We start from the raw sequence: 27,157 nt of genomic DNA on the forward strand, positions 1-27,157 counted from the left end.
CTTGTACCTATATGAAGCTTAACCTAATAATAAATAAATATCCGTAAAATACACACACGGTCGTCTGTTCCTAAGGTAAGCAACATAATACTTGTGTTATAGGTAACAGCCGGCTGATATAGCTACATATTTTTTCAATAAGTACATATAAATAATAATCCTTATATATATATGACACGCAGTCTCGAGACGCGAATCGAACACACAACCCCCGTAGCAGAAAGCAGGCCAGAAAGTGGGGCACTGCAAACTGACCCACTAGTCAAAAATATAACAAAGAGTGTGCTTTAGACCACACGACTGAAGTAAAACTTACGAAACGTAACTCTCTCTCTTTTTATCTTCACTAACTTATATCTCAAATACCGTTCGCCTCACCCGATCACACTTTTCGTAACGCTCTCGTTCTCTCATTCACAAGCTTATTCTCCAAGTCAAGCGTACGTAAAGAAGTTTTACTTCAAAAAGGTTACGCTATAATCGTAAGTCCATCCCATTCACAAATCACTAATAAATGTCAAAGATAGACCTTTATATGACAATATGCACTTTGAGTAAACGTCAAAAGTGTAGCAATTTTACTTATAATCATATTAGAGGAATTGTGAAACAAATCGAACTCCTGACCTCGTCCCGTTTCTTCACTTCGCTGATCTTCAAATATTACGTTCACTTGTCTAGGACTTTATCATTTAAATTAAATTTAATTTCGAAATATATATTTTTTATTATAAAAATACAAAAAAGAAAATAATACTATATTTAAAATTTACTACATACGATAAAATCATAACAATCAAGAAAAATAAATCCAACATCATGATTTTTTTTCTACAAAGTACTAGAAAAATAGTTGAAGTACCCTCTTTTCACTCATCATTACATCATCATCATTACAGTCCACTTCTGGACATAGGCCTCCACAAGTTTACGCCAAAAATAACGTGAACTCATGTGTTTTGCCCATAGTCACCACGCTGGGCAGGCGGGTTGGTGACCGCAGGGCTGACTTTGTCGCACCGAAGATGCTGCTGCCCGTCTTCGGCCTGTGTATTTTAAAGCCAGCAGTTGGATGGTTATCCCGCCACCGGTCGGCCTTTTCAGTTCCAAGGTGGTAGCGGAACTGTGTTATCCCTTAGTCGCCTCTTACGACACCCACGGGAAGAGAGGGGGTGGCTATATTCTTTAGTACCGTAGCCACACAGTACAAGTACTCTTTTCACTCGCGTCGACATAAATAGCCGTTGTTCAGCTGCTATAAGTCGTAATATAATATTAAAAAGCCCACAATCATTATGGAACATGCATTTCAAATATAAACTAAACTTTAAGTACGAAACTGATCTTACAAAAATTTGTTATCTGTTCGCAAATAACTAACAACTCACACACAACATCGATAAGTACAGTACGATTAATAATATATAATTAGGGATAACTCGTCGTCTAACTACTCGTCAGATCTTTTTCAAATTTAAATGGGATGACACGACAAGCTTTTGAATAAAGAAAGAGTTATCAAATTTTTCCTGCTTCAGCCAGTAATATCCCACTACTGGGCATAGGTCTTTTTCCCCACGTAGGAGAAGGATCAAAGCTTAATTCACCACGTTGCTCCAATGCGGTTTGGCGGATATATTCCCTACTATGAGTAACGATCGCTTTCAGGTGTACATGATAACAACCGGGACCGACGGCTTAACGTACTCTCCGAGGCACGGTGGGGAGACCCACAAAGACTGCACAAACACCCAAACTACGGCAAACACCTTTATGGCCAATACAAATGTTTGTCATGTGCGGGGATCGAACCTGCAACCGCCAGCGCAACAGGTACAATCCATGGCTGTGACCATTGCGCCAACGAGGCGTCAAATCAGTCATTATACAAATTAATCGAGTTATAAAGTAACAAATGATTCAGCCTGTAACACACCACTGCTGGACATAGCATTCTATGTAGGAGTAGGATCGGAGCTTAATCCATCACGCTGCTTCACTATGGGTTGGCAGACGTGCTCTCCAAAGGATAGGCATCTAAACCGAATAGAAAAATTTGTACAAATATAAATATCCATGCCGAGTGGGAATCGAACCTGCAAGCCACCGGTGCTTAGGCGCGTTGTTATTTCATCATATTGATGATATATATTTATTTATTTATTTATATACTTTATTCTCCAACAATAAAACAGTTGTAACAAAAGGCGGACTTAATGCCTAGTGGCATTCTCTCCTAGTCAACAAAGTATATATATATGTATACTATGTAAATACTATAATTTTATAGTAATAAATAAATTGGGTAGCCCATAATTTGTATTGCTAGGTATGGCGACACGTGTGGTAAATAAGTCTGTTGCAAAACCTAATTCCGGAAAACTATTCATGCAATAATCTTACGGTGAACGGACGGCTTAATTTTACATTTACTAGCGACCTGCCCCGGTTCCGCACGGGTGCAATGCTGATACTAAATACATAATTGTGTTTGCAGGCAAACGAAAAAAAACCGACTTCAATTATATCGACAAGTAATACAACGTAGGTAGACGAAGAAATAGTCAAGTAAATACGCATTATCAAAGAATACTCCAAAAGTTGTAATCAGGTCTCGGTGAATTTAAATGTGACCACATGATAACATCGGCTTTCGATTAAATTAAAAATCATTAAAATCGGTACACCCAGTAAAAAGTTATGCGGGTTTTCGAGAGTTTCCCTCGATTTATCTGGGATCCCATCATCAGATCCTGGTTTCCTTATCATGGTACCAAACTAGGGATATCTCCTAACCTTATCCAAATCCGTTGCGTAGTTTTAAAGATCTAAGCATACAGAACGGTGGAAGTGACTTTGTTTCATACTATGTAATGATATCACAAATATAGTAATACCGAATACACATTTAAAATTATAACAATCTTTAATTTCTAACTCATTTATATTACGGGTAGGTACTTTTAAAAGATGGTAATTTTAACATTCCAACCTATATGTCATCTTTACTTTCCATAAGACAAGCTGTAATTTATTTTGCATACTTAAATAAATAACTAATAATATCAAACATTACAAAAGAAAATACATCACACACATATTAATTAATTTGTCACTAACCGCAGTGAAATGAAAACGTTTGTTTAGACTTCAGTGTATTAAATTTGATTTTCATATATCATAATGTTTGTAGACGTCTCAAAGGAGGCTTACTTTCTGTTCGTTCGGGCGGAATTGCCGCCGTTTCAATTTATTAATGTTTCATTTTCGTTTGTCTGTCCTGATTTAAAAGTCTTAAGATTGAAAGAGTAAGCTCGGGAGTGACATTTTTCACTAACGGTGTAATATTTTTAACTTGGTAGGATTAAATGAAACAATTATTCAATTTTTTTTTGTGGTGTATTCATTTTAAGCGAACATTTCAGATGTTTTTTAATTACTTTTTTTTTGTTATAGGTAGTAATGGAAATATCTCAATTATTATTACTATAGTAAATATTTTGAAAGGTAGTCGAAATTTTTTATTTGTGTTAGATTTGAGTTATAACCTAGTATTCTATATCGACTACTAACATACAAAATTTTTTTTTCATTAACTACAATGGCTTCGCGCAGCCGCCATGTGTGATTTTTTTTAATGTCACCTATCTAAGAACATTTGGGCAGCTAAGACGAACCTAACGATACCTCAATTATGTAAATCCGTTTAGTGGTTCTGGAATTATGAGGTAGTAAAGAATATTACATACAAACATACATACATACAAGATACGCGCGAAAAACATAACCCTTCCTTGGCAGTCGGGTAAAAATACAACAATATAAATGTTTCCTCGCTTCAGCCTGTAATATCCCACTACTGAGCATAGGCCTCTTTCCCATGCAGGAGAAGGATCAGAGCTTAATCCACCACGCTGCTGCAACGCGAGTTGGCGGATATATTCCTACTATGAGTAACGATCACTATCAGGTGTACATGATAACAACCGGGACCGACAACTTTTTAAAAAATTTTTTTTTTAATTTTTAGATCAATTATTTATTTTTATTTTATTATGATTTGGCGTTGAAAAATACATACAATCCTAAATTTTCATACTTCTACCACCAACCCCTATTTTTAAATAGCGTTTAGCGGCAAGACAACGTTTGCCGAGTCAGCTAGTATTAATATAATAACCTCTATAATATTATTAGCACTTATTTACATAAGTTATTTAATTTATCTTTAGTTATATTTCTAAATTAAAATTACAGATATAAAGTCCGCTTCATGATTAAATTTTCAATTTTGTATAAAGGTGTCTCGGCGATCGTTTATTCAAGAATGTTGCACAAATAAGAGAGATGCTGGAGCGCGTTCTGTAACGAGGTGAAAATCCCAAATGAACGAAACTAATCAATGTACACTTTATTAGTTTAGTTTCATATAATATAATTTAACGGAGAACGAAATTGCAGAATTGAATAATTAAGCTAAAGAGAGTCGGCACTAACGCAATAATTCGACTTTATTTATTAGACTACTTTATTATTATTAAAAATTCCGTGAAACAAGTTACGAATACAATTCTTATTGGTTACTATAGTGGTAATTTTATAGTATAGTTAAAAATTATCAAAATGGATACTTACTAGAGAAAGCGCTCGATGACATTTATGGCCGATGGCCCTTTATAAGAATAATAATACTTAAATAATAATACTTTTATCACTTCAGCCTATCGCAGTCTCCTGCTGGACATAGGCCTCCACAAATCCGCGCCAAGAATGGCGTGAACTCTGTGTGTTGCCCATAGTCACCACGCATTAAGTAAAAAGCGGTTATTTTAATATTACTAACAGACATTCCAATTTCATTTATTCGTATATAGATTTAAGTATGCATTACTTGTCCTGCAATTGCCACGAGAAGTATAATATACGGTATACATATCGCAACGCAGTGTCAGTGGCCCGGAAACGCTCGCGCTTGGCAGAATCGCGCTTTGATGCAACTGCTGCTGTGTTTCAACAGCGCGTTTGCATCACCGTTGTCAACCCGGCACCTAATTATCGTAATTAACGATTCATAATTGTGATTGCTGTTCTAGTTTACCAAGTTGTGATGAATTTTCTAGTATTACTGACTGACTTATCTGACTTACGATCGTTGGTTCAATTCAAGATTTACAATTTAAGCTACTTTCCTTCTCTAGAATAGAAAACCTTTTACCACTCGTGGAACTACTATCGGCCGTATTTATTAGTAAATGACATATTTTATACAAGTAAATGTTAAGTAAGTACACATGAGTTCACGTTATTTTTGGCGTAAACTTGTGGAGGCCTATGTCCAGCAGTGGACTGTATAGGCTATAATGATGATACAAGTAAGTGAAATATTTCGAATTAGTATTAATGTACTTATTTATAAAATTATTCTTATCATAATTTAAATGGCCGAAGAAGCTTCGGTTCGACAAAACCAGCCCCGCGGTCACCTACCTGCCTGCCCAGCGTGGTGACTATGGGCAACACACATGAGTTCACGCCATTTTGGCGCGAACTTGTGGAGGCCTATGTCCAGTAGTGGACTGCGATAGGCTGAAGTGATGATGATGATGATGATGATTTAAATAATACTTAATAATCAAAATTGTTAAAAATCAACAAAAATATGTAGAAGAAACATAAAATCCATTTCACCATAGTATACAATCAATTGAAATCAACTCCTCATGTCATTAACTTATTAAACATGTAAAGGTTCAACTGACATAGTGGCAAATGTTCCCGATTATTCTTCAGATTAAAAATATTTACAGCTCAAATCCGCGTACAAACAACGCGAACCTCTGGAAGAACAATCTGAGCGTTCCATGTTTACTCATCTGTAAGCCTTAGGTCTTATTTCTAATGTTTCGGATTATTTTTAACCGATCTTATAAAAAAGTCACATTTGTTTTAATATATATGTACGTATATATAACGAATATAAAAACTTTTCATGAGTGAGTTGAAATGAAATGAAAACATTTATTTCGCCATAAGGTGATACACACACTTAGCGAAAGTCAAAATAATATAATTTACAAAAAAAAAAAAAAAGAAAAGGTAGGAAAAATGTCAAACAATAAAATAAAAAATTTTACAACTAAAAGTCTGATATCATAAAGGCAGCTGATTTATTTTCGAAATTCAATTGAAACTAAATAATATCATCATGCATCAGTCCTTAAAACAAGTTTACAACGTTAGTAAAAAAATATTAAATTCTTAAAAAGAAATACACTAAGTCCGTCTTTTATATTCGAATAGCTGAGACGAGAGACCCACACTTTGTCGTCACAAAGGCGCTATATCGAAGATTTTTACATAACGTTATATGAAAATCGCATTATCTAAGTGTAGCGACGCCACTAACAGGCTGCCGTAAAATCTAACACCTCTTTTTGCATCTCGTTGGGCAACCCTGTAGCGGTGTATGAATACAAATTTTGTGTTCGTGCTCGTTTAACGATAGGTACTGAACTTTAATGCCTTCATAGCAAAGGATTATAATCATTATATACTGTGTACAAGTCTTTATTGGAGGAAATTTTTAATGAAACAAAGAACGTACAAAGTACACATATCAGAAGTGAAATTACTTTGGCAAACTAATTGAAGAAAATAATAATTAAAAAGTAATTGAAAACTAAGGTGAAGCGGGACACGAGGCGGATGACGCCTGTACCGGACGAAGTAGGTATCATAATTAAAAATCGTTGTACATCAAAACGTCGTACATCTTCGCGACGTTTCATCCGTAAAAATTTTCTCTTGCGCCTGAAAAAGTTTCACTTCAAAAACGCCTTCTCTATATCACACTGATCTATTCGATTATAGGCGATGAATGTCGCGGGCTGTCTTACTTCGGATGATTTTAAGCTGTAATTGGTGGCGTTTGGAAATTTTCATTGTGATTTCTGTTTGCTGTCTGTTTTACGCATGAGACAAAATTTTGTGATTTCTGTTTGTTTTACGCACTTTTAAAAAATTATTCAGAGTAGTAACCTAACTAGTTATTTCTACAACTCTACTTTAAAAAAAATCTATACAAATTAATAAAATTGGAGTGTGTTTGTAATATTAAAATTACCGCTTTTTACTAAATGCTTATGGATGTATACACGGTACATAAAAAAATGTCATTTTTTACAATTTTTGTCTGTCTGTCTTGTCTGTTTGTTCCGGCTAATCTCTGAAACGACTGGACCGATTTTGACGGGACTTTCACTGGCAGGTAGCTGATACAATAAGGAGTAACTTAGGCTACTTTTGTTTTAGAAATTTATTTATTTTATTACTCTGCGAACTGAATAACTTTTTTTGTTCAATTCCACACGGACGAAGTCGCGGGCACAGCTAGTTTAATATTAAAATCAATGGTAATACTTCTTTTAAAAATAGGAACAAATATTCAATAATCCTTAGACTTTTGCATTAAATAAGACTTAATTACGTACTGTGTGGCTACGGTACTAAATAATATAGCCACCCCCTCTCTTCCCGTGGGTGTCGTAAGAGGCGACTAAGGGATAACACAGTTCCGCTACCACCTTGGAACTTTAAAAGCCGACCGGTGGCGAGATAACCATCCAACCGCTAGCTTTGAAATACACAGGCCGAAGACGGGCAGCAGCGTCTTCGGTGCGACAAAGCCAGCCCTGCGATCACCAATCCGACTGCCCAGCGTGGTGACTATGGACAAAACACATGAGTTCACGTTATTATTGGCGTGAACTTGTCAAGGCCTATGTCCAGCAGTGGACTGTATAGGCTGTAATGATGATGAAGGCTTAATTGGAAGGATTGAAAAATCGACAGTCAGAAACTGATAAATTTTGCTAAAAGTGCTAAATTTCTAAATGACCACATAAAATGACCTCCAGAATTATTTTAATTAAACTCAAATACGTACTAAACTGTAGGTTCGAAACACAAGTCACTTAAATACAAGCCTCAATGACTAAATTGCTTCTTTGAAGAGTCACTAGATTATTACATGTATTATTTTGTTTTGCATTTTAACGTTTAGGGCAAAGAAAAAATTGCGAAAATTAGCATAACGAAATTTTTTGTGAAACAAATTAGATTGGACTAAAGTGCTTAAAGCGGGACAATAATAGACTTTATAAGGAAAAATAGGAAAATGTGGCACTTGAAACATGTCAAAATATGTTTTACAATTGTTTTCTAATAAGTGTGTTCTAATTTCTTTCATATGGGTCAACAATACTTTAGTAGGTACTGTCCTATAATTTAAACGATTTCTCATGTTTTATATCTATATCTATACTAGCTGACCCCGCAAACGTTGTTTTGCCCCCCATATGGGTATGAAAAATAGATGTTAGCCGATTCTCAAATCTACCAGATATGCACACAAAATTTCATAAAAATCGGTCCAGCCGTTTCGGAGGAGTATTGTAACTAACATTGTGACACGAGAATTTTATACATAAGATAAGATTAATAAATAGAGAGTGGGTTTTTTAATCGGTTTTACTGCGAAAAATACTGAACCGATCGGAATAATACTTATACCATAAGATGCAGCATGTTAAGGTTTTAGTATATATGTTGGTGATTACTTATGTAAAAAATATGAACGGATAGAGGTCGCTAGTAATAGAATAAACGAACTACAGAGTTGAGTTGAAAAATCAATCGAATATTCTATCGTCAAAGTCAAGTTCTTGCTGTCACTTATTATCTATCAAAACTAGTGTTTACCATGAAGAAATTGTCCAAACTAATTTTTTCTTTTCCAGTATACCGCAAATGTCAAGTCGACGACTTCCAATGCGGCGTGGAGGGAACCGGGTCAGGGAAGGTTTCTACCCAGGGTCCTTGCATACCCAAAGAGAAGAAATGTGACGGGTGCGTAAATATGATTAGAGTGTATATAAATATCTGACAGATAATGTGGAAGAAAAAGAAAGATAAGAATTTTTATCTGTTCTATTATCTGGGTATCTATTAATTGCGTGAGCTATTTTTCGATCAGTTTAGACCCCTCCCCCCTTAGGTGAGATTTAGTGAGATTTGCTTGGACCCCCCCTCCCCTTACGTGAGATTGACGCTTAATATAATAGAAATTGACGGGAAATAATAAACTGTTCAATTATACTATAGTGAATTAATTTAAATAAAATAAAATTCAAAGAAAAAACTTAATTATTTTAATAGCCATGAGATTTATTTTAGCGCCCAAAATGAACACTCAAAATATTTTTTTTAACATCTGTAACATTTTATATTTTTTGAAGTTGAGGTGAGATTTTCGATTATCCGCCCCTCGGTTTAAATGAGATTTGGTGAGATTTCATTGGACCCCTTCCTCCGCCATTCTGAGCTCACGTAATTAATAAAAGAAAAGAAAAGAAACGTTTTCTTTCTAAACGTTTTTTTTTTTTATTAAGTCTTATCTTTTTCTTTTTAGGTACTTAGATTGTAGGACGGGTAGAGACGAGCAAGATTGTCCGGGACAAACTAAAGCTTGTCAGCTGGACCAGTACAGGTGCGCGTCCGGAGATAAGTGCATAGAAGCATCAGCAAAATGTGATCACAAAAACGACTGCGGCGACAACTCAGACGAAGCTAACTGCAGTTAGTATTGCTTCGTTGATTTTATTCAAAACCTTGTCCCATTACCAATTATTGAATACACAATGTCCCGAGTTTTTTTAAAATCCTGACAACACTAATCATAAACTTATAGCCGTAAGTTGGAAAATGCCTATTGCGAATAAATAGGCAAGATGATTTTATATTTTTTTGACATATTTTTCAATAAATTCCAGGTTTCCCACCTTGCCATAGCGCTCAGTTCCGTTGCAGCAACGCTTTGTGCATCCCCACAACCTACCACTGCGATGGGTACAAGGACTGCGCGGATGGCTCTGATGAAGCCAACTGCACAGTCATCGCCTGCCCCGACAACAAATATCTATGTCCGCACGGAGGGCCAGGCGGCTCGCACAAGTGCATCGCCAGGTCACAGCTGTGTGATGGAAAACGAGATTGTGAGGATAATGCTGATGAAGAAAATGCTTGCTGTAAGTATATTGATCTGGTACAAGTAGAAGTTATATAACATATTACTTGTAATGTGTTACAACTGTATGTTTTTCTTTTTGACGTGTACCTACTAGATATGCGAAGCCTTCCAACATTACATATAGTACGGGATAAGGCTTAAGAAATATAGCCTCATGTGTTTAATGACAATCGGAAACGTAATGAATTAGTCCGAGGCGAGTTTCGAAACTTGCAATGGGTTTTTTCCTGCAATCATGATAATTTTTTAAAATCGGTTTTTTATCGGATACACTTCGGAGAGTGTGCGCATGAACTCCATGACCTGATTCCTCCCTCCCCCTTCCATCATCGTACAACCAGACGCTATGCGTTTCGTCACCCTTATATGGTTGACATTCCCCCTATACGCACTAAGCGATTCGCTAGTACATTCTTGATCCGTACGGCCAAAGAATGGAACTCTCTACCAGCGTCTGTGTTTCCTGAAAGCTATGACCTGGGGATCTTTAAGTCGCGAGTGAATAGGTTACTTCTAGGTAAGCATGCTCCATCTTAGACCGCATTTTCACTTATCATCAGGTGAAATAGCGGTCAAACGCCAGCCTATCTATGTATAAAAAAAAAAAAATTAAAAAGTTTGTCAAAAAGAAAAACAATCGCCGGTAGCCAATAAAACGATATTTTTTTTGCAGCGACGCTGTCGTGCCCGGCCCTGGAGTGCGAGTACAAGTGCGTGGCGTCGCCCAACGGAGGCGCGTGCGCGTGCGCCGGCGGACTCACGCTCGCCGCCGACAACCGCACGTGCGTCGACCGCGACGAGTGCCGCGAGTGGGGCCCGTGCCACCAGCTCTGCGTTAACACGCCGGGCTGTGAGTCTTTTATTACATTCACAAGTGGGCTTGTTGCTCAAGATGTGCGTGTGTCAATGTAATTGAAGAATGGATGGTTTCATGAACGATAACTATAAGCATTTAAAAAATTAACATTTACTAATAACGCATATTTTTTTAAAAAATATTACAACAATAATAAAAATTGTTCAAAGAAATTTAATTCGATGTGGTTGTAACATAAAATATGTCACTTGTGCGTGTTTGGCAAGAAGTACGGTCGACTATTTTTTTTAACATAAAAATGCATATTGAATTTTATGACAATTCTGCTGTTATCAAATTTAAAGTCATCCAACATCAGCATTTAATTTTTAGTTATATTTACAATGACTTAACTATGAATTTGTATATTATGAGTACTTCATTCAAAAGGAATCATTGCCTAGACGAAAGCAGTAGAAATCGCTAATATAAGTATTAGTATGGCACGGCTAACGCGGGCGCGGTCGCTCCCCAGCGTACACGTGCGCGTGCGCGCCGGGCTACGTGTCGGGCGCGGGCGGGCGCTGCGCGGCGCGCGCGGAGGGCGCGTGGCTGGCGCTGGCGCACGAGCGCGGCGCGCTGCGGCTGGACCTGCTGGGCCGCGCGCCCGCGCCGCTGGCCAACGCCAGCGCCGCCGCCGGCCTGGACTACCACTACCGCCGCAACCTGCTCTTCTGGTCCGACCTCAAGACCAGGAAGGTGAGCGCCCGCCGCGTTCCTCGCTCCTATGGTATGGTTAACACGGGCTGGTTTCCGCAACTCGATGACTTTGCGCCTATTTTGCGTGTGTGGGAGTAATCCGATTCACTCTTGCCACCCAAGCTCCTCCAGAAACTTCAGAAGTCTTTTTGGCTTCTTGAAGATCTCCGAAAGTGTCTTCAGGGTGCCAAGATATTGTGCCCGGTGAGCCGCTACACCTGGACAGTAAAGAAGTACAGTTGCCGTTTCTTCTGTTCCCATACAAGCTCTGCACAGGGGACTGTCGGTAATGCCCATATTAAATAGGTGTTTGTTATACGAACCGTGTCCAGTCAGTGCCGCAGTTATTTGTCTCAGTTGGCGTCTGTCCAGATTTATTAGAATTCTTGCCAATTTGGCATCAATTTCTGTCAGCGCCAACTTGGCTTGCCTACAGTCCTCAACTTCGGACCATAGTGTGATGTGTTTGCGTTTCATGCGTTGTCGAATTTGGCCTTTGAGCCATCAAGAAGGTAACGGTATAATCGGTTCGGCTCCTATGGCCGTCATACTTGACCCCCTTCTTGCTAGCTCATCTGCCCTGTCGTTACCACGTGTGTTATTGTGACCTTTGATCCATTGAAGTGTAATGTCATTATTTTCACCTACCTGCATCAGGGTGTTATAGCATTCATAGGTTATACCTGAGGTGGTTGAGTTACTATCTAGTGCCTGTAATACTGACATACTGTCTGATAATATACGGATGTGGGAATCCTTTACGTTCCTTCTCCCGATTGTTCTGGCTGCCTCAAGTATACCCAAGCACTCTGCTTGAAACACTGTGTTATAGGTACCAATGGGTAGTGATATATTAATATTTAGGTCTTCGGAGAAGATACCGCTTCCTGACCCTGTTTTCGTTTTAGAGCCATCCGTGAAAATACTCAGGACTCGCCCATTTGAGGCTACACGTGAATCTTCTTCACTTAGGTACTTGTGAGCTTGCCCGCCACGAGTATAACCAGGTCGTCTGCATAGCCTATTGTATAATATCTGTTGTCGTTTAGCAAGGATATTAGATCGTTAACTACAAGGTTCCATAGCAAGGGAGATAACACCTCTCCTTGGGGACAATAGCGCCTTGTTTGTTGTCATTGTCTACTTTTACGATCCTGTTTGCCAGCATGTTTCTGATCCAAGTAATTATAGTTGGGTTTGTTTTGTGGCGATTTAGTGCTGTAACTATGCTGTTGAAATTTGTTTTATCAAAGGCCTCTTCGATGTCAATAAAGGTGCCTAGGCAGGATTCCTTGATTATGAGTGCTTCTTCGATCTTGCCCACTACAGCATGTAAGGCTGATTCTGTAGATTTACCTGCACTATAGGCATGTTGATTCTTGTGTAGGGGTACTTTTGGTAGTACGTTATCTCTCAGCATTCGTTCCTAACTAAAAAGGTCAGTTGCAACCCTTTTAGTTAGGAACGTTTGCTCGTTTCTAACTAAAAGGGTTGCAACTGACCGAACGTGCTCTCCGTTCAGATCCACTCGCAGCCGCTGAACGCTCCGGCCGGCATCAGCTCGTACGGGGGCGGCGACATCTCCATCGCGGGCTCGTGGGCGCCCGTGGCGCTGGCGGTGGACTGGGTGGGCGACAAGCTGTACGTGGTGGACGCGATGGGGCAGAAGGTGGACGTGTTCGAGCTGGACGGGCGCTGGCACGCCGTGGTGCTGGGCTCCAACCTCACCAGCCCCGCGGACATCGCGCTCGATCCCACGCTTGGTCTCATGTTCATCGCCGACAGCAGCCAGGTGAGAGTGTTACTTAGTTAGTTAGGGTTTCAAACTCGCTTCAACAACTAAAAATTGTAGTTTTATAACATTTTTATATTATTATGTTCACTAAGTTTTCTAACACTACCGAAAACGAGATTAAATTATGAACACAAAAATATAATTTTCATTGTTTATCGTTGTGTCCATTTATTATAAATATTCTCTGACGATTAGCAGGAAAGTGGACATAGGGTGCCAATCAAACCACCAATTGCAAATTCATGCGACGTTTCGATCCTTTATTGGACCATCATCAGGCATCTATAAAATATAAAATCATTGAAGAAAGCTGTATACATAAACTAATCCACAACAACAACCAAACAAAAAGAAACCAAATCCTCAGTACCTTTACATACGGTAGTCAAAAGACATCTCCCCGTCAAAGTTCTTTAAGTAAGATTCTAATAAATTTAGATAATTCTAATAAATTTAGAATCTTACTTAAGAGGAAAGGGTACCGGCTCTTTCTCCATACAAACGTAGTCGACTGTTTTCTCCCTGGATAATGACACTAGATCAAATATTTTTGTGTCATAGAACTCTTTGCTGCCATGACCATGCCCCTATGTTTTGATTTTTTTCATATTCTTATTATCATAGGAATTAGGAGACTTCAAAAACTCGAAATCTTGCATAATTTTTTGTACATTTTCAGACACTCATTAAAAAAAATATATGCATATTTTCAAAAAAATGAGAACATAGGGGCATAGCCGAAGTCTTCTTTTATTTTCTAAAAAAAAATTAAAAAAAAATTGTTATGTTTTGAGGAGAAAACAGTCGACTACGAAACACTGTTTTGGTCAAAAATTATCTACCTAAAACGGTCTGAGCTGCAGTTGTCCCTTTCTTGCTTTTTGGGGGATAGGTCTGGGGGAGGGAAGGGTCAAAGCAATACGTATATACGCCAGCGAAGTGATGCCTCATAGTCGATAATTATATCGATACACTAGTGATGTAATTTTTAGTCGATATTTTCTAAAATTCGTATTAACAAAATTAAATAATTTCTCTTTTCATAACTACAATAAAACCGTATTTGTATATGCGGTTTTTATTGTAACACTGTGTAAACCTGGGCTAACGAAGGGTTTCGCTAACAAATAACAATGATAATTATGGTAAATAACTGTGTTGTTTGTTTTTGGTATCAAATTAGAGGGCTCAATACAAGGATTTCAAAAAAGTATATTATGATTATTATTACCGTAATACTAATAAAAAATAGAATAAGAAAGTTTAAAAAATTAGGACTCTGCTCTTTCCCATGCCTATGCCAAGCAAGCTGCGAGCCGCGCTTCTTCCTCGCCTGCTAGGCGAAAAACAACTTCGGGGTTTACTCTTTCCAATATATTTTTTTATCAATTTCGGAATACTCTGTAAAAAGTTCATTCATTCATTACAGCCTATACAGTCCACTGTTGGACATAGGTTCAAGTTCACGCCAAAAACAACGTGAACCCATGTGTTTTGCCCATAGTCACCACGCTGGGCAGGCGGGTTGGTGACCGCAGGACTGGCTTTGTCGCACCGAAGACGCTGCTGCCCGTCTTCGGCCTGTGTATTTCAAAGCCAGCAGTTGGATGGTTATCCCGCCACCGGTCGGCTTTTTAAGTTCCAAGGTGGTAGTGGAACTGTGTTATCCCTTAGTCGCCTCTTACGACACCCACGGGAAGAGAGGGGGTGGCTGAATTCTTTAGTACCGTAGCCACACAGTACACTGTAAAAAGTTATGCATGGTCAAACATAAATAAATATAGGTACGTAGCGACTTTAGAACCTTCTCTGTTTTTTTCATCGGTAAAAAATTGCTTAGTTGTTTTCTTGACATTACTGAGGAGCAGATTATTAAATTAGGTCGAATCTATGTACCTATGCGATTCGTATTTGGACTTCGCAAATAGAATCATATTTCTGAATTGCGTAAAAAACTCAAGTGGCACCACTGGCGTAGCATTCCTTGGAACCCCGGGAACCTTGGGGCCCTGTATCAAAATTAGTGGGGGGGGGGCAGGCAAATGATGGGTAAAGATTTCTCACAAAAAAATGCTTGCATTGAATTAAAATAAATATTTATTGATTATAAGTTATTACTTCCTCCTAGAATAGACAATAGTGAGTGTAGTCTGCTGTAGCTGTTCCTGTTCCATCGAAATCCTTAGTTAATTTTTTATCAGTTTTAGTTTTGAAAAACATCAAGTTAATACCTCCGGAAAACTGGATGCAAGGTTATTGAATTTTATCAGTAATAATTCCATGAGTTCTTTAATGGAATGAATGTTTTGAATTTCGGATTTTAAGCTAATTTAAAGAGCTTGTAGTTCCAAGCTGGAGAGTTATTAGCCTTGACCTGCAGCAATAGATGCGGGGGATCGTTCGCTTCAGCCTGTGAGGCCAATACTATTAGTGAATTCCTATGAATCTTCCGCATCTATATGGGGGATTCACAGGCGCATAACCTGAAGAAGAGATTCAACGCTGCCTCCAGGTCTTACAGGTAGTAAATCGCTAGGGCAAAGTTCAAACACAGCAGAATTGGCGAGAGACTATTGGGCTTTCCAAATGGAACCCGTGCCTTTTGTTTCTTACAAAAGCTGTCGAAGGTAACGTTTTTTAGTCTACACTTCCATCATTGCGCGAACCTGAAGGCTCTCTGGCACATTATGCGAAAAAGTAAGCGAAAATTCTTTGCACTCTTTTTGCGTCGAATTCAACTCTTGACGATGAGGGAAAAGCACCATCGAGCATTCCACGGTGCGAGCACGCGATGCGTAATGTGCACTATGAGCAGTGTCGTTTGTCGTGTTCTGCATTCTTTCGATGCCAAGAAGTCTAGTGGTGCTAATAGTATCCACCAGTGGTTTGCAACCAATGTGTGAGCTTCGTGCGCATTCTTTCCGCGTACATTCAAAGTGTGGAATGACCTTACTAAAATTTGGGGGTTTTCAAGCGTCTAGTGTCTACATCTTTTCTCTAAAGGCCATGGGCGACGGTAGCCGTTATAAATCAGATGACTTCGTCTGCTTGTGTGCCCCATTCTTATATAAAAAAAGATTAATTCATTGTTCATAATGATTAACTGAATCCCGAAATAAACGATACAGAATGTTATCCACAATTGGGCGTACGCTTGACTTGGATAAAAGGGGATTGATTTTCAGACTTCAGTCATTTCTGAAGTGAAAACTCTATAGGTATGTATGCCATTTTTTTATTCTTTTTTCCAGGAAGCACAAGATTAAGTGACATTGTGGATAATATTTTACTAATTTTTGCTTACACACCTTACCTGTAATACCCTGTAAATAGGGGGCCCCGTATCATTGATACGGCTGATACGGCAGTAGTTACGCCCTGAGTGGCACCCAATTCCCTACTGCGGGAATACGTATATTCTCAACTTACTTTACTCTATTCTTTTTAACCCTGTTGTACCTGCTTATCTAAAACGACGATTTAAATTTCTTAGTGATTCCAATGAACGCAGTCTTCGTTCTGAGGAAAGCTTACTTCTTGAATTTCCCTCTCACTCCTCTTTCTTTTATACTAAATCTTTCACTGTTCAAGCTTGTCGACTTAGGAATTCTATAGACGTGTAAAATCGGTTTCTATTTTTAACCGACTTCCAAAAAAGGAGAAAGCTCTCAATTTAACTGTATTTTTTATGTATGTTACTTCAGAACTTTTGACTGAGTGGACCGATTTCAACAATTTTTTTTTAATCGAAAGGTGGTGTGTGTCATTTGGTCTCACTTAAGTTTATTTGAGATCTAACAACAACTTTTCGAGTTATATAAATAATACGTTTTTACTTGACTATTTTCGTCGACCTACGTTATATTATACCGCGTAACTTTTTACTAGGTGTAACGATTTTGATGATTTTTAATTTAATCGAAAGCTGATGTTTATCGTGTAGTCATATTTAAATTTTACCGAGATCTGATAAGAACTTTTTGAGTAATCTTTAATAACGCGTATTTACTTGACTATATTTTCGACTACCTTTGTTGTATTACATGTCGATGTAATTGAAGTCGGCTTTTTTTCCTTTGCGTACAAGTCGAACTCGGTCCACCCAGTCAAAAGTTCTGAAGTAAAATATATACAAAAAAAAAAGAAAAATACAGTCGAATTAAGAACCTCCTCCTTTTTTGGAAGTCGGTTAAAAATCAATTTGATACGTATTATTATTTTCTGTTGGTGTACAATAAAGTGTATTGTTATGTTATGTCATGTTAATCAACCACTCTTTAAAAAAATTGAATAGATTACGTAATTTGCCTAACTAAAAAAACATAAATAAAATAATAATTGAAAAAGCCGCCTTCATGATTTTTGTGAGTGTACAGTACATAATGTGTGAAATTGTTGTGATTTATTTAGCTATCTTTGTGTAATTATTGAATTTTTACGTTGTTCAGGCCTTTTTAGTTGACTTTCTAATAGTTGTTCTTCACGCAGGCGGCTTTTCTTGTTTGTTTTTTTTCTTAAATTATAATATTATTTTTAACCATTGTTATATCGCCGCGTAAATAACTGCGACAAACATGAGACATTACAAATTATATAGGTACTAAGACAAACGTTTTATACTATGTATGTACTACATTACATAATATATATATTATTCTTACGCTTATACTATATACTACATGTATACACTATAATTATGTATGTATCTCAATACCCATTCTTACACACACCTCAACCATGTAATTACATACCTAATTCATAAATAAAGTACCTAAGTATTTCGATAATTACCCACAAAAATATAGTAATGTATCAAGTCACAAAGAGTATCCAAGTCAAAATAATAAAACATAATAATAAGTAGTTTACGAAATCCAATAATAGTAAAGCCGAATCACAGCAATACGATGCAGAACAAATTCAATAAAACAAGCCAAATTCAGAAAAATAGCACTATGCGCTATATGTACTCGTAGTCAATAAGAAACGAAAGATGCGAATACTCAAATATCGTCAACAATTAATAGCTGAATAGCCGGCGCACGCACACTAACAACACGACAGTCACACATAGAAAAAACGGAGCGGAGATGGTGCGGGGCGCGGTAGCGGCATGCAGCGCGACAGAAACATTTTATTCAAATACCTATTTTTGAAAAGTCTCTTCGGTACCCTTTCCTCTTAAAGAACTTTGACGGGGAGATGTCTTTTGACTACCGTATGTAAAGGTACTGAGGATTTGGTTTCTTTTTGTTTGGTTGTTGTTGTGGATTAGTTTATGTATACAGCTTTCTTCAATGATTTTATATTTTATAGATGCCTGATGATGGTCCAATAAAGGATCGAAACGTCGCATGAATTTGCAATTGGTGGTTTGATTGGCACCCTATGTCCACTTTCCTGCTAATCGTCAGAGAACAAAAATATAATGTTATCAAGCAGGATTTGAACCCGTGACCATCTACTATCTCTTCAAGTGTCTTAACCATTTACGAAACAAGTAATGATTTAAAGTAATTAATTATTCTCAGATTGTTCGAGCAAATATGGATGGAACTCATTCTAAATCGATAGTTTCCGAAGCGACATACAAAGCGTCCGGTATAGCGGTAGATACAATAGCGAGGCGTGTATTTTGGTGCGACTCCTTGTTAGACTACATCGAAACCGTCGATTATGATGGAAACTACCGTTTTCTGGTTCTTAGAGGTCAACAAGTTCCTAGTCCGTCGAGGTTAGCCCTGTTTGAGGACAGGGTGTACTGGTCGGACAGTACTAAACAAGGAATCAGTTCTGTCAACAAATACGAGGGTTCATCAAGCATTCAGGCGATATTCAAAACGAAAGATATTAGGGAGCCGAAGGCGTTAACTGTTATACATTCTCTGAAACAGACTTCCGTCAATAATCCTTGTGGCCATAACAACGGAGGTTGTTCACAAATGTGTATAGTGACAGCACTTCAAAATGGAGGATTAGGATACAGATGTGCTTGTAACATTGGATATAGATTAGAAACTGACCTGAGAAACTGTGATATAATAAAAGAGTTCCTAATGTATTCCCAGCAGAGATTTATCAAGGGTAAAGTTTTAGACCCGGTCATCGAAGGGTTCAGTGAAGCTATTTTACCGGTTGTGTCAAGAAGAGCGAGGTTTGTTGGGTTAGACTTTGATGCTAGAGATGAACATATATACTATTCCGACGTTCTACAAGATGTAATTTATAGAATACACAGAAATGGAACAACAAAAGAAATCGTTTTGGCGTCCCAAAATGAAGGTGTTGAAGGTTTAGCAGTGGATTGGGCATCAAAGAATTTATACTATATTGATTCGAGAAAAGGTACACTCAATGTTTTATCGACGAGAAATGTAGCTTACAAACGGACCCTTTTGAAAGATTTGAAGCGACCTCGAGCTATAGTAGTTCATCCGAATAAAGGATTCATTTTCTTCTCGGAATGGGATCGTCCAGCGAATATAAGTCGTGCCAACACAGATGGCAGCGGTCTATTGGTCTTCGAAAATTTAACACTGGGATGGCCAAACGGATTATCCATTGACTTTGATGCCGATCGAGTTTACTGGTGTGATGCTTTATTAGATCACGTACAACACGCGAAATTAGACGGAACAGATGTGAAAACTGTAAATTCAAGATTAATTAGACATCCATTCTCGATCGTCATTCATAAAGATTTTATGTACATAACTGACTGGAGATTAGACGCTATTGTTCGCTTACATAAATTGACAGGGGAACAGGAAGATATAATGGTCAGAGAACCGCAAACAAATAGGCTTTACGGCGTTAAGGTGTACAGTGAGGATATCCAAAAGATCGAACCTATGCAGCCCTGCGCGAGGAACAATGGAAACTGCCAAAAGTTCTGCTTTGCTATTCCCAGAAACAACACCGAATTGTTGACTGTCAAATGCGGTTGTCCATATGGTGAAAAGTTAGCGCCTGATGAAACGAGCTGTATCCCAGATCCGAACTCAGAGCCACCAGTTCAGGCCTGTCCTAATGCATGGGATTTCACTTGTAATAATCAAAGATGTATTCCTAAGAGTTGGGTTTGCGACGGAGACGATGACTGCTTAGATAACAGCGACGAAGAACAGAACTGTACCAGTAAGTTTTAAGAATAATTCTTAGTCATGATTTATAACATAGAAGCTAGTATTCATTTTATAATATTTTAGACTTGAATGATAAATTTCTAAACGGCAATAGCTCATCAGTTATATGTATTGAGCAATAACTTTTTATTTTCACTTAGTATATATCATTCGAAAATTAAAAAAGATTTGTCGTGCTTAATTTATAATATTTAACACCAAAGCAGTCCATTACTAATTAATTTACTTTTACTATTTTTCTAGAAACTTTCACGGCCCTTGGTGTATTTTCAGAGACGACGTGCAACGGGTCGGAGTTCATGTGCAAGTCGGGGCGCTGCATCCCCGCCACGTTCAAGTGCGACTCGGAGAACGACTGCGGCGACTACTCGGACGAGGCGGGCTGCGTCAACGTGACGTGCAGCTCGTCGCAGTTCCGGTGCGGCAACGGCCGCTGCGTGCCCGCCACCTGGAGGTGCGACTCGGAGAACGACTGCGGGGACGGCTCCGACGAGGGCTCGCACTGCGCCGACAAGACCTGCGCTTACTTCCAGGTAGCATCCATTTTTTAGATACGAGCTATGTTGATAACGAGGCTGAGCTTAATATCATCCGAGATTTTGTTTGTTTTTACATATTACGATTAAGATTGCCGGTGTCGGCTGGATGAGGATTGCGGAAGACCGGGATGTCTGGCGCGAACTTGGGAAGGCCTATGTTCAGCAGTGGACTGCGATAGGCTGAAGTGATGATGACATATTACGAGAAATATTTGTTTTTTCAGAATTGATAGCATTCGATTTCATTTTACGTCTTGACTAAACTTTAAAGTTTAGACAACTATGTGGAAAAAAGTCCTTAATTTTAAAGATAACGTCTGAGGCACGAATATTTATGTTTTCAGTTCACGTGTCCACGCACCGGTCACTGCATACCGGCGTCCTGGGTGTGCGACGGAGACGACGACTGCTTCGACAAGCAAGACGAGGCGGACTGCCCGCCGGTGTCCTGTCTCGCATCTCAGTTCAAATGTGCCGACCTCAAGCAGTGCGTCCAGGTAAGGACTCCGTCTACACTAATACTATAAACCCGAGGAGTTCGTTCGTTTAAACGCGCTAACCTCGGCAACCATTTACCGAAGAAAGGTTATATATAATTTTAGTACGGCTCAAAGTGGTCCCGATTTAATAAAATATGGACATTGATGCTAGAGGCACGAAATTTTTACTGATACGAAATACGAAATTTTTAACATTAGGATAACTAATAAGACAAAAATATATTATTATCCTACCACGACTATTTCTTGGTAAAAAAATAATATTTTTTTTTGTATGAAAGAAATTACATTTCTGTTAATTTCTCGAAATTCTTAAAAAGTTGTCGAAATGGCGATCACACATGTTAGAAAACAAGTGATTCTGAGTATTTAATTCGAAGATACTTTCTACTTATCTCTGCGTACTTTTGAGTAATTGCGGGTTGAAAAATTGTTTTTTTTTTCTCTAACTTATTAGCTTGAACCATAAGAACCATGAAAATAATTATGGAAATACCATGAAAATACACGATATATCCGCTGGCTAGCAATAAGTAGCTTTGACGCGAGTTTGCTTTTGATTGCGCATTACGACCAGCACTCTGGCGCGCTCGTAAGTCATATGCTTCAGTGTACAGCTAAGTGTGGTAGCTATAACACGTGTTGCTATATTTTCTGTACGCTTCTATAAATATTTTTGTTAATATTGTTTGTTGTTTTATTGTTGTCTCGTTTTGTTATTGTTACTTGTTTTCGTTATTTTTTCTATTTTGAATCTTTTTTTTTTTCTTCCAAAGTCAGTCATTTTGTTTTGTCTCATGCTCTCGTAAATTTCTTATTCATCAAAACATTTTACAAATTCTTCTACAAGTTTCTTCTTTGAATATCATTCAATATGTCCGCATTTGTCACAAATTTAAATTTGTACGCAGCTTTGAAATCAGCTGGTGCTGGTTTTAAAAATAGTATATATTTATACAATATTCTTGTAGAACGTATTGGCATCGAATTTTCTTCCGAAGATATGAGTATCATCAAAGCATTTTGTTTTAATTTCACAAGCAATATATCAAAGAGATGATCTGCTTCCAGCAGAGCCCAAAAGACATTTTTGCATCAGAATCCACTTTGGTTAGAATCTGAAATTGTCTGGCCGAAATGTAAAAATATAGATTTAAACAATGTTTTTAATCTTAACACCGAGGAAGACGTTCCAATTATTGGAACCGCGGAAGTAAATGTGCATCAATCGAGTTCTAGTATACATGAAAAACCTTTTAAAGATTTATCTGATAGGCAGAAGAAAAGGCGCTCTCTAACACTTTTAGATTATTCTGAGGAGGAACTAGTTAACGCTTTGTGTGCTAAATTGAATGAATCTAACAAAACAGAATTAGCGAATACAATAAAAGGACTCTTTCGAAACGAAGAAAAATGTGGAAAAATGTGGAATAGTAAACAAGCATGTGCTTACTAAAAAAACTGTAAAACTGTGTCTACTTGACGATAAAACGCTAGCTCTTTACACATCATCTAATTTATCAAAATGGCAATATCGCAATTTAAGATTCATTCTCGCTTCAGAAAATATTTTTGTGCTACCCTATCAAAAGCTCCTGGAAACAAAAAAACTTATCCTTCAGAGGGAGATATAACTGTTACCGAAACTGGAGTTAAAATATTTTTTTTTTTTTTTTTTTTTTATGTCACTAGGTCGGCAAACAAGCGTACGGCTCACCTGATGGTAAGCGATTACCGTAGCTTATAGACACCTGCAACACCAGAAGCATCGCAAGCGCTTTACCGACCCAATCCCCAATCCCCCCAGGAGCTCTGGTCACCTTACTCACCAACAGGAACACAATACTGCTTGAAAACAGTATTATTTTGCTGTGATCTTCTGTAAGGTCGAGGTACTACCCCAGTCGGGCTGCTCCATATTTTGAGCAGGAAATTCCTGCTGTGCCCTACCTCAGTTAATATGACTTCAATCGCTACTGGATTTGACTATTAATAGGATTTTAAAAGTAATTCAGCTTGATTCTGCAACCACAAAGTTATTAAAATTGATAAGTAAATGGGGGTTTGATGGGTCATCTTCTCATAGTAACTATAAACAAGAGTCATAGACTAACATAAAAATTGACGATTCTTTAGTGTTTATGATCAGTTTGGTCCCGTTTCGTTTGGTAGAAGATAGCAGAAGTATTTTATGGCAAAATCCTACTCCATCTTCAACAAATTACAAATTATTGTCGTCCAATTGGTTTTAAATTTTCAAAAGAAACAAACGATTTGATCCACGAGGAAAATGCTTTCATAAATGAAGAAATTTGCAATCTTGTCCCGACAATTGTAGAAAATCTTGAGATACATCATGATTTGTATATGACTATGATTGATGGGAAAATTTCTAGCGTGGTTTCTAATACTTCTTCTGCAGCGGTTTGTAATATATGTGGTACTCCACCGAGTAAAATGAATGGCCTGGACTTTGTGTCCAAGCAACCTATTAGAGATGATATGTACAAATATGGTTTGTCCTCGCTTCATATGTGGATAAGATGCATGGAATGTATTTTACATGTTTCCTACAATTTAGATTTTAAAAAGTGTTCAGCTCGAAGTGATGACAATTATTAAAAGATAGCAAAAAAAATGACACAAGTAGAATTCCGGGAAAGAACTGGTTTGTTGATCGATATAGTCAAACAGGGATTTGGCTCTACCAACGACGGTAATACAGCACGAAGATTTTTCACAAATTTTGAAATATCTGCTGAAATAACTGGCATTAACCCTGATTTAATCAAAAGGTTTGCAGTTATTTTACAAACTATTTCATCTGGGCAACTCATTAACACTAGCCTTTTTAAGGAATATTGCAGAGAAACAGCAATACTTTATATTAACTTATATGCATGGTATTACATGCCTTCAAGTGTCCATAAGCTGTTGCCTCATGGTGCAGACATTTGTGAAAGTTTCTCATCTATTCCCATAGGCATGCTTTCCGAAGAAGCATCCGAAGCGCGAAATAGAGATTTCCGGAATGTTAGACTGGCCCACACAAGAAAAATCGGTAGAGTTGAAAGTAATTTGGGACATAATCCACAATTTTTTAATTAGCTCCGATCCCTACATCACTCATATTAAAGCAAGATTTGTTCGATCGCAAAAACAATTATTCCCAGAGGCCAGCGCATTGATCATAAACAATGAACTTTCAGAGGAAACAGAGATTTCTCAAGAAAACGTTGACCCAAATGTTATGTGAGTTTGTGAGTTTTGTTTCTAGTGGACTAAACTACTATTCATAAATGAATCCCCCCCCCCCAACTGCGTGAACCCCGCTACGTTGTGTTTTTATTTCTTCAAACTTATCTCAAAAACTATTATTAAATTTAAAATTTCAAACATTGTAAGCATTTCATTTACTATATAATCAAAAGTAAGGTCATATTTAATATAAAAAATTCGATTTTCGACAACTCTTAAGAATTTCGAGAAATTAACAGAAATGTAATTTCTTTCATACAAAAAAAAAGTAATTTTTTTTTTACCAAGAAATAGTCGTGGATATAGGATAATAATATTTTTTTGTCTTATTACTTATCCTAATGTTAACCATTAGTAAAAATTTCGTGTCTCTAGCATCAATGTCTATAATTAAATCGGGAGCACTGTGCGACTAGTATATAGTAAGGACGATCAGTGAAAGGCTGTCACCGTGCGCCCGCAGGAGGCGTACAAGTGCGACGGCATCCCGGACTGCAACGACGGCTCGGACGAGGCGGGCTGCCCGGCGCCGGCGCCGCACCAGTGCGCGGCCGAGCGCCAGTTCCAGTGCGCGGCGTCCGGCCTGTGCGTGCCGCGCGCCTGGTTCTGCGACGGCACGCCGGACTGCGAGGACCTGTCGGACGAGCCGGCGGGCTGCGGGCCCGCGGCGTGCGGCGCCGGCCACTTCCGCTGCGACAGCGGCCGCTGCGTGTTCCGCGCCGCCGTGTGCGACGGCCGCGACGACTGCGGCGACGGCTCCGACGAGGGCGCGCGCCACGCCTGCGAGCCGCCGCCCTTCAGGTGCGTGCGCTGGCCGAGCGCCTCTCCCCACTACGACAGGATCTTAGCTCGACCCACCGCGCTGCTCCGGTGCGGGTCGGCGCATATATTCCCTACTGTTAGTAATGATCGCTATCGGGTATACATGATAATAACTGGAACCGACAGCTTAACGTGCTCTCCGAGGCACGGTGAGGGGATCCACGAGGACTACCATCCAGACCGGAAATAAATATTTGTATAAACACAAATATCCACTCCGAGCGAGAATCGAACTATAGTTTAAAAACGGGAACTTTCCATTGTTATCGCCCCCGCAACCCCCCTTGGGGGAGGAATGTTTTAAAATCCCTTCTTAGCTGACCTCTACTCGGTAAAAAGAATATTTCTACCAAATTTCAAGGCTCTACGCCAGAGATATCGTGATGAGTCAATATATAGGTGGAAATCTCTTATATATTAAATTATTTTCATTCGCAATGTCACCCTTAATATTTACAGAACACCCTATTTAGAAGGTATATAGAAGCCAGACAACAGACGTACAATATTTACAAGATAAGTATATAGGTATTTCGAAGCATAATGAGATCGATTTTCTTTCTTTTCAGATGTCCATCGGGACAATGGCAATGTGAAGGTGTATCCAACCGCTGTGTCAATATCACTCAAGTCTGCGACAACAAATTCGACTGTCCGAACGGAGCCGACGAGGGTAAAATGACTTTTTTATCTTACACTCACTTATTTAAGAAAAAAAAAATTGAGCTGATTTCATAAAAAAATTGTTACACGGCAAACTACAAAGAATCTCATTTAGTGCAAATACATATAATCACTTCAGCCTATCGCAGTCCACTGCTGGACAAAGACCTCTCTAAGTTCGCGTCAAAAATGGCGCGAATTCGTTAGTTGATGACCGCAGGGCTGGTTTTATCGCACCGAAGACGCTGCTGCCTGTCTTCGTCCCGTGTATTTGAAAGCCAGCAGATGGTTATCCTGCCATCGGTCGGCTTTTAAGTACCAAGGTGGTAGTGGAACTTTGTTATCCCTTTGTCGCCTCTTACGACGGCCACGGGAAGAGAGTAGGTGGCTATATTTTTTACTGCCTTAACCACACAGCAAATACATATAATATTTCCTTTATATCCTGACAGGTTATTTGACTGCTTATCCTATTCGAATCATTGGATACAATAACCTGCTATTGAATATTCAGCCCGTTCCTTGCAACTTAAACTAAGTCTTTAACAAATACACTTGAGTGGCGATATTCAGAACGATAAAAATAAAAAATAAATAAAAACGAGTGTGCATTACTGTGTGTTGTGCACGACTGAAATAAAACTTCTTTAGTAACAGGCTTGCACAACAGGCTTGCATAACAGGCTTGCACTGTGTCTTAGAGATACGAAACTGGCTATGAGAGAAAGATAGAAAGACAATAATACACCTTTATCTTTTGCTCACACTTTTCATAACGCCCTCGTCACACATT

At 38.5% G+C, this 27,157-nt stretch overlaps 1 protein-coding gene across 1 annotated transcript in view; it reads left to right on the top strand.

The window, feature by feature from the left end:
* LOC123659526 (low-density lipoprotein receptor-related protein 2) overlaps positions 1–27,157 on the top strand; it is a 278,192-nt gene that overhangs the window by 236,400 nt on the left and 14,635 nt on the right. Inside the window, exons 4-14 of the mRNA XM_045594737.1 lie at positions 8,799–8,907; positions 9,470–9,636; positions 9,831–10,085; positions 10,761–10,937; positions 11,419–11,642; positions 13,165–13,434; positions 18,969–20,574; positions 20,856–21,115; positions 21,466–21,618; positions 25,343–25,680; positions 26,271–26,374. Of these exons, the coding sequence (XP_045450693.1) occupies positions 8,799–8,907; positions 9,470–9,636; positions 9,831–10,085; positions 10,761–10,937; positions 11,419–11,642; positions 13,165–13,434; positions 18,969–20,574; positions 20,856–21,115; positions 21,466–21,618; positions 25,343–25,680; positions 26,271–26,374 (3,663 nt within the window). The remainder of the gene's footprint in view (positions 1–8,798; positions 8,908–9,469; positions 9,637–9,830; positions 10,086–10,760; positions 10,938–11,418; positions 11,643–13,164; positions 13,435–18,968; positions 20,575–20,855; positions 21,116–21,465; positions 21,619–25,342; positions 25,681–26,270; positions 26,375–27,157) is intronic.

The sequence above is a fragment of the Melitaea cinxia genome, chromosome 14, assembly GCF_905220565.1.
Source record: "Melitaea cinxia chromosome 14, ilMelCinx1.1, whole genome shotgun sequence".
Taxonomy (NCBI): Eukaryota; Metazoa; Arthropoda; class Insecta; order Lepidoptera; family Nymphalidae; genus Melitaea; species Melitaea cinxia.